Source organism: Fundulus heteroclitus, chromosome 11 (assembly GCF_011125445.2).
Source record: "Fundulus heteroclitus isolate FHET01 chromosome 11, MU-UCD_Fhet_4.1, whole genome shotgun sequence".
Taxonomy (NCBI): domain Eukaryota; kingdom Metazoa; phylum Chordata; class Actinopteri; order Cyprinodontiformes; family Fundulidae; genus Fundulus; species Fundulus heteroclitus.
In genome coordinates, this window is record NC_046371.1 from 25,772,597 (window position 1) to 25,781,432 (window position 8,836).

At 39.6% G+C, this 8,836-nt stretch overlaps 1 protein-coding gene across 1 annotated transcript; it reads right to left on the reverse strand.

Annotated features, from left to right (window-relative positions):
* Window positions 1-1,254: 1,254 nt before the first annotated feature.
* Window positions 1,255-5,383, reverse strand: cwc15 (CWC15 spliceosome associated protein homolog). Its single transcript, XM_012867227.3, has 7 exons — window positions 5,262-5,383; window positions 4,727-4,868; window positions 3,380-3,492; window positions 3,167-3,270; window positions 2,021-2,131; window positions 1,770-1,900; window positions 1,255-1,644 (listed from the first exon to the last, which is right to left on the reverse strand). The coding sequence occupies exons 2-7, from the start codon at window positions 4,855-4,857 to the stop codon at window positions 1,515-1,517; spliced, it is 720 nt and encodes a 239-aa protein (XP_012722681.2). The 5' UTR covers window positions 4,858-4,868; window positions 5,262-5,383; the 3' UTR covers window positions 1,255-1,514.
* Between the last annotated feature and the right edge of the window lie 3,453 nt (window positions 5,384-8,836).

Below are 8,836 nucleotides of genomic sequence, written 5' to 3' on the forward strand. Positions count from 1 at the left end.
GATTAGATGGAGTCTCTTATCATAAATCTTCATCTCCAATTGCAGACTGTCAATTGGATTCGTCTGGACTTTGACTAGGCCATTCTAACAAATGACCTAAACCAGAAGCCCACAGCCCTGGCCCCCGGGACCCACTGTCAGAATCAGAATCAAGTTTTTTTCTGATTCTGATTCTGACAGTGAGTCCTGCATGTTTTAGGTGTTTCCCTGCCTCCACACACCTGATCTACATAAATAGGTGATTAACAGGCCTCTGCAGTCCTTCATGGCTGCTGAGGATGTAATGCAACCATCTGATCCTGGTGTGCCGGAGCAGAAACACATGTAAAACGTGGAGGGCAGTGGGTCCCGAGGACCTCTGATCTAAACCACCACATGTCGCCCCGCGAGAAGGGGAACCTTTGCTCCAGTCCCAAGTTTTTTGCAGCCTCCAACAGGTTTTCTAACCTCAGGATTCTCTCGTATTTAACTTCCATCTTCATACCAACTCTGACCATTTTCCCTGCTGCAGATGGAAGTATTCCCACAGCTTTATGCCAATGGTGTGTTCAGGTTGATTTGCATAGTTAGCCTTCCACGCAGCATTTTGAACTGACAAGCGCATACTGTTTAACATGTTTCCCTATCTGTGATTTTTTCCCCCCCATTTAAACCTTATTTTACATTTGGTATAAAGGCACATCTGACTGCCAACTTTGAGGTGTCCAAATTAGCCTTTGTTAAAGCTATTAAAGATGCTTGAGCTTTTTTTTTTTTTTTTACTTGAACTTTGGACAACCACAACCACGCAGGAATATATTGATCAGAGCACCCACCATTATCAAAATTGCTTGACGGTTTGAAATACATTCATAATTCCTGTTTTATGTAATTTCCATAAAACATCACCAACAGTCCAGTGATAGTAATGTTGACCCATGAACTAACTTTTAATGAGTAGAGGGAAATAAGTTCTCATCTTTGAGTTTTGGCCTTGTGTAACTGGAAAGTTAGTAGTTCTGGCCGGTATAATTTCTTTGTTTTCAGTTCTCACTAGAGCTCTATAATCTAAGACTTAATCTAATCAACGCTTTGATTTTAGAAGGAACATAATGCATTATTAGCAAATATTTTACTATAGGTATGCAACATAATTTCCTTGGTGTGGTGTGGGATTTAAAACTTAATTTCCATGTGCTTGGGCTCACCTAAATGTGGATTTTAGGTGCGCCCAAACGCCTGCAAGTATTTAAAGAGACATTTGAAAGAAAAATATTAGTGAGCAAAATCAATGTTTATTGAAATAAAAAAAAAAAAACACAAAGAAATGTTGAATCACATTTTAAGACATTTTCATCAGGTTCAAACAAAGGATGAAAGTCACCAACTCATTTATGTACAGCTATCTACCTGTTGACTCTGCCAATTGTAAATAAGTTTCTGGGGCAATAAATGCCATCTACCGTTTCAGGGTCGGAGAACAAAGATAAAAAAAAAAAAAAAAAAAAAGTCTGATAAAACACGAAGCAAGTCTTTTATTTTACATATTTTTCCATGAACTTCTTGTGGAACTCGGAGCGCAGCGTATCGTTGACGAAGCGTTTCTCCTTCCGTGCCTCGTCCACTCCTTTGGCGCAGTTTTTAAACACAACATCATCGTCCCACCTAGACAGGGGACACAATGATAAGCATACGGCTGGTGACAGTTGTCTTAATATGCATTAACAGTGCTAGTTAAGACTACACACTCGCACACAGATCGTGTAAACAAGTGTTTCTAAGAGACTTACCGCCGTTTGACTCTAAATGTGTTTTGAACTTGGGTCTGCTGCTGCTGCTGTCCGGCCAAATTAATCAGTGGATTTCCACTCAAGATGTTCTCCATGCGAATCCTCTCCTCTTCTGCCTTCTGCTCTCGCTCCTAAAGCGGAAAACAAAACAAAGACCTTAAACACAAACGGAAACCATTTGGGTCTTCTCTAACAGAACAACAGCACGTTCAGTTCTGCAACGCGTAGAAAGACGAGTGTGCGAGCTTTACTTTGCGTTCCTGCTCCTCGGCTCGCTCTTTCTTGATCTTCTCCAGTTCGGCGAGGAGGGCGGCGGTGTCGTCATCGTCGCTGTCTTCCTCGGAGTCCTCATCTTCATCCTCCTTAAAAGAACGAAGGACAAACAACACGGGATGTCCAGTCAGAGTTTTACACAGGCTTTAAAACTGTCGCATTAGAGCAACATGGTTTATTGTTACAGTAGCTGTGTTTCCATTCAATTCGCGTGTGAATTTTTGAGCGAACTTTTAAAATGGTTTGCACGTCTTGCGAAAAAGAAAGTGCGCATCAGACGTGTTTGTATTTAGTGGTTTGTAGCGAATTAACCAGGAGACGCGCGGGTTAACGTCGTCATAGGTCGGCTGTAATAAACAGTAAGTAGATGTTGCTACCTGGCACCGACCACAGATCAGTACTGGAGCGAGGCTTTAATGAATGTGACTTGTTTTCTTTCGCCGGTCCACACGTACTTGTTGTTGCTTCCAGACCCGTTTTCGAGCGTTATGGGAATACCTGAGAAGATGTCGGTGACAGAAACGGCTGATCAGTCATATAAACGTTCGCTACGTCAGAACGTATTCAACGAATGTTTCCATCTCCTCTTTAGCGCATTAGATGGTTTTCCGAAAAAGTCAAAAACCACCTTAAGCAAGCGGGAAAACTTTTTTTTGCCTAATTTAGTGAGTTAATTTGAATTTTGACGTTTTCACCAACCCCTTCTAATGCAATACTCCAAAATACGCATCAAAAAACGTTGATGGAAATGTGACCAGTGACCTTTTTAAAAATGTATCAAACGAACTTTGATTTGTTGTGAAAACGATAAACTGAAAACCCCAAAAACAAAAAAATAATGTTAGGATTGTGGATTTTACTACATGTTCTGCTGATAGTTCCATAAGAGCTGCAATAAATATCAACAGTGTATGATTAAAAAGTTACGGTATGGCATTTATTGCTAAAACTGCATTCCTTATTCCAATTGGTGTCCTGAAGTAATTTATTCAATAACTGGTAACTTGTTCTTTGTGAACCTTTGTCTTTTGGAGCTTTAACTACAGTGAGGTGCCTTCCCAGCACTGTAATCTATCCACCATAGTTTTCTATGTCCATATTCTTCATCTCTAGTTCGTACTTACGTCAGTCAGAGGGTCATCAGCATCAAGGTTCGCTGCTGGGATTTGATCCAGTCTGGGCCTCTTGGAAGATGATGAAGAGGAAGACGACGATGATGTGGTGTGTTCTGGAAGAATAAAAATATTCAACATGCATCTCATGGGTAAAAACATTAGAAGAATTTCAGGACTGTGCCGGGAATATAGCCTGAAAGTAGTTTGTTTTAAAACAGTAACCTCTGGGTCCCCTCTCTCTGGTCTTTTCACGTGCAACGACACGTTCCCTCTCCTCCAGCTCCCTGCGGAAATCACGGGCACGCACCTCCTCTGGGGCATCCTGGGTAGGTTGCCTGACAAGAAAGTATTTTTTTAGATGAAGAAATTAGAGAGCTTTTGGCTCCGGTGTTCACCCTTAGAGAGAAAAGGTAGAAGATACAGATAGAAATGTTAAGCTAAAAAAGGTTGATTGCATGGTGCTGATAAAGTCACAACACCATGCATTTACTAATTAGGCGTGGTTCCATCAATGAGTCTACGGGTGGCATGTTTGGCCCAATCACTGGATTTCTAATTACACACTAGCCGCGCCGTTCCCTGCTTCCTCTGTCCTATTACAGGTTTAAGATTTCTATTTGGAACATCAACCAAACACACACAGTATTCAGTTGCCAATTTATTTCCTTGCTGTTAAAGACAGATTCAGTTCATGGCAGTAAACCTGTTGAAGAAAAAAACAAAAGCCAAAATACTCTCCATTGCTGATTTTAATGGGAGAAATTTTTGTACAATAATCCAAAAGTTGCGGCCTGTGATCTGGGATTACGACAAAACAGTAAACTCCACTTGAACATAAATGTGTCCACGATCATTCACCTGCTGCTGGATGTTTGAATCTGCTCGGTCCGCTCCAAATTCCCCCTCCACCAGCTTTTTATTCCTCCACAGCTAAAGCCTCGTGAAATGAGTATTTTGCAAACAACTAACCTAATTCTCGCTCGCTGTACCACTCTCTCCCATCTTGTCATTGTCGCCTGACTCTTGCGCTCGCATCCGAATGTTTAAGGGACATTTGCGCCTGCGGATCTGAGCTGCCAGGCTTTAATTGAAAGGCATCTTGAATTACACTGATTGGAAAATGACACCAGGACCACTGATTGGCCATTGGCAGAAGTGTTACTTATCCAATACGATCTCTGCATGAAGTCAAAAGTTTAAGAACATGCATATGTACACATATAGCTGGTGCTCCCGTATGTATTTAGGAAACTGCAAAGGGCATAACTTTGCAGTTTGTTTTAAGACAATTAATATGCTGTTTGGATCACAACTTTTTAACGAGTTTTATTGTAAATTAGAAGGACAGAAATTACCCCTGTAGTTTCAGATTTCAAAATAAGCAAATATCTATTTCTTAACAAGCACACATGATCTTTGCATTACTTGAAATGTCTGTTAAGATCCGTTTTAAATTAAACTTGTCTTCTCCATCTCCTTAAAAACAGCAAAAACGACTTATTATATACTCTAATTCATTATTTGTGAAACATCTAATGCTTGAAATAGCTTCATATGTGATCTACTGACCTGTACTTTATTTTGGTATGACCTGGGAGATCTCGGCTGGAATACTGTTTGGAAAGAGCACTCAGATCCCCCTCTCCTTTCCCCCTGCCTCCCCTCGCAGGCTCAAATGTTGGTCTTGCAGCCGTAGTCATCTTGGATGGCTCTGTTTTGTCAGAACGTAGCACATTTAATAGCAACACACCGGGATGGAAACCACGCTATTCGGTGTGTTTGAAAGCATCTAACACCGTCAAGATACTTAACACAGCAAAGACAATATCAACGTGTTCGTCATGATTAACCTGATCGTAATTAGGCGAATCCCACTGAGTGGTAAGAAGACTTTAAAAGACAGGTTAGCATGTTAGCTAGACATGCTAAAGAGGTGCTGACAGGCTAACCTGGTTCAACCCCGCTGGTCTCGTCAACTGTGTATCATAAATGTTCCACTCAAAATGTGTGAGATGATAAATTTACTATTTCATTTATTAATTTTATATAAGATTCAGAGGCCTAAATAAAGCAGGCTTTTAAAAGTATCCCCCCAAACACTTACCAAACTGCTAGCACACAACAGAAGACCTCCGCTGCCCCGTGTGTGGCGTCACTTCCGGAAGAAAAAAGAAAAGAAAAGATGCGTTCACGAAACTCGGATAAAATATATATTTTTTATCCCTCGGCACCAAACGGCATCATCATAATTCTGTGATGTATTTCTAAACCTTTTTCACTCGTCAAATATATTTGGGGTCCAGGAGATGTTAAAAAACGCAACAGTCACGACTTGCAGTGTTCGGGTAGAGTCGGTAGGGGGCAGACAGTGGCAGCCTACAACATATTGTGTAAGCACATAACCTGGATTCTTATTTACAACCCATCCACGCTGCTACTTTTCAGTGTTTCCATGCTAACGTGTGTCTTGCACAATGACACATTTTTGGACCTTCCTCGTATGCCACCCGATCATAAAATACTGAAGAAGTAAAACTGACTTGAACACAAGGACATAATTGATAGCTGATAATACTCTAAAACAAGTCTGTCTAAATCCTAAATGGAAAACAGACACTGTTGTTTTTGCATGACTCTTAAAAAATTGTTCAACGCCTTAAGGATGCAGCACAAACTATGTTACTTATTCTGACATTTCAGACACATTTCTAGTCTTTCCTTTGAAAGAACTCCCCAAGCTTTGAAGGTATAAAATAAAACCTTTGCTACATACACAGATCATGCAAGACATTATGACCACTGACTGGTAAACTAAGTACCACAAATTTTTATTTTCAATGTGATATTCTGTTGGGAAATAATGGACCCAGACTGGAGCAGGATAGGAAAAACTGCTTAATGACCATAAGAACATGTCAAAATAGCCCGAGGAGCCACACAAACCCGACTCCATGTAAATTATGTGCTCAAACAGATGTTGATCTGAACAACATAAAGTATATAAGGAACGTATATCTATTTATTTAATAGTGAAGCTCAATATATCTTAATAATAATAATAAAAAAACTCAACTGTTCTGCTCAGAGCTTGCTTTCCATGACTCTGAAATGCAATCTAACTCATTCTCTTTTCTCTCTTCATTTAAAAGTTTATTTTTAACTGCCTTCGAAGTTTCCATTCTATTAAACCTTCTTTACTCATTAAGGGTGTCTTTTGTATTCATTTACCACAAACGTTTTAAAATTATATTTTGCCTTTGCTGAGCTGAGTGTTTTACGGGATCATAACAAGACGGTTCAGATAATGCGGGTACCAGAAAAAACACACAAATTCTTCTTTGTACTGCCTAATTAAAGGGTGTTCAAGATTGCAGTTTGGTCACATTTTCACATATAGTGCAAGGTGTGTAAAAATGAAGGCAAAGAAGGGGAGAAAATGGCAAACTGTCACTCATATCAGGTCATCCAAATTAAAATGATTTCTTGTTCATATATACTTGAAGTCCTTGTAGAAACATTGTCCTAAGATATGTTCTTCTAAAATGACCAGTCTTCTCAAAGTTTGGGTTGATTAACTGAGGTGTTGTATGAACAAACAGAAATAACCAACCCAAAAAAAACCCAACACATTAATAATCTGAAAGATGCCTATAAATACCCTTTCTCTTGTTATTCAGGGGGCAACTAGACACACAGATGCATCCTAAGCTCAGATATAGGAAACAATAACTTCATTAGCTGATTAAACAACACACAATGAGCACACATTCTTGTTATGTAATCATTGAAAATCAACTACTCTCTATGCTTTATTTGAACTGTCCGTCTGTCTCATCATTGTGATGCTGCTCTGTAGGCATGACTGCTATATTCTCTGGTGACATTTGCAGAGTTACTCCCCTTGAAATATCTGTTTCTAAAGAGTTTAAATATTTTGTCAAAGGCGGTTCATAAAACATACGGAATAGGACAAAACACAAAGCAGAATTCACAGGGAACATCCGCTTTGCAAAAATATTCACACCCATCTGTCTTTTTTCTCCATATTTTGTCGTGTTGTATTCACAAATCTAAATACATTTTATTGGTAATTTACACAATACACTAACATAAAGTAATGCCTACGACGGAGTATTAGGGCCACACATGAACGGGAATTTTTTTTTTGCCATGACGAGATTAAACTCGACATGGCGACTTTAAAGTCGCCATGTCGACATTAAACTCAACATTTCGAGAATCTCAAATTCAGAAATGCGAACCCGGGTAAGCATCACTAGGGAAAGACGTTACGTTATTGGTAGGCCACCGCTTCCAGTGATGATTATACAGTTGCAGCACGGCAAAGACTACCTTCACACTTAATTAAAACGCAGAGACTGCAGCTGTGGAGCGCGGTTGCTCTTTTCTCCAAACTTTGGAATGTCGAGATTAAAGTCGCCACGATATATCAACTTTATTCTCGAAATGGCGAGTTTAATGTCGACAGGGCGACTTTAAAGTTGACACGTCGAGATTAAAGTCGACATGACATTTCAACGTTATTCTCGAAATGTTGTGTTTAATGTTGACATGGGCTTTAAAGTCGCCATGTTGAGTTTAATCTCGTCATGGCAAAAAAAAAAATTCTCTTCATGTGTGGCCCTAATACTCCGTCGTAAATGCCTGATTGGGATGTGAAGGAAATTTTAAATTGTAAAAGTTGGTAGAATTACAGAAATGTGTCATGTTTTGTTTTCATTCACTCTTAGTTAAGGCTTTTAAAAAGACAGTATTTAACTGCAATTACAGCTGCAAGACTTTTGAGGTGTGTCCTTACAAGATTTGCACACGTACATTTTTATCAATTCCTTTTAAGAAATGAGAAATTCATGAACGGCACAATCGACAGTGGTCTACCTAATGATTGTCCCACCTGAGCGGTGGACATCTGCAGCTCCTCCAGAGTCACCATGGATCATTTCACTGCTTCTCATTTTAGTGTTCTCCTTGCCAAGACTGCCAGATTAGGCGGGCATCGGTGTCTGGACAGGTTTGCAGTTGTGCCATGGTTTTTCCATTTTCAGATTTATACTGAGATTACATTCCACACCAGGAGGGACTGTTTACTAACTATGCGACATCTGGAGGCCATTGGTTGAACTGGATTTTATGCAGTGTCATCAGGGCAAATGGGGTTGATGCAAATTCATGCCACAGATTCTAGATTTTTATCAGGCAAATGTTGCCAATCATGTATGATTTGCCTTCGACTTCTTGCCTGACCTTAAATTGGTCTATCGCATAAAGAAGATAAAGTTATGGGGTACCTGTGGGAGACACTGTACTGACACTTAAAAAAAGAAACAATTTCTCTTTTTATCTGAGAGAAAGGACAATGTTGCTGTTTAACGAAAACTGGCATTCATAATCTCTGTTGGAACGACTTCTTGATCTTGATAATAAAGTGAAACATTTTTTTTTTGCTTTCTCGCATCTTGTTTCTTCAGTCAGAGAGATAACATATTTCATAACTATTTGGAAAACGTTCAAAATCTGCCTTCAATGAGATTCCTACACATTTCTCACGTAAACACGTGAAACTTTTTTTTTTGAGTCAACTATCCAGAGTTCCCAGTCCTTTATATTCACTGTAAAATACAAAAGGAAAGGAGGCAGGAAACAAGGAGGGTAAAGAAG

What these genes read in the sequence shown, in the direction of transcription:
- cwc15 (XM_012867227.3), bottom strand. Translation starts at nt 4,857, where the DNA reads ATGACTACGGCTGCAAGACCAACATTTGAGCCTGCGAGGGGAGGCAGG. An exon ending in CAGAGAGAGGGGACCCAGAG is followed by an intron (nt 3,271 to 3,379) that starts GTTACTGTTTTA and finishes TTATTCTTCCAG; the next exon opens with AACACACCACATCATCGTCG. An exon ending in CCGAGGAGCAGGAACGCAAA is followed by an intron (nt 1,901 to 2,020) that starts GTAAAGCTCGCA and finishes TTTCCGCTTTAG; the next exon opens with GAGCGAGAGCAGAAGGCAGA.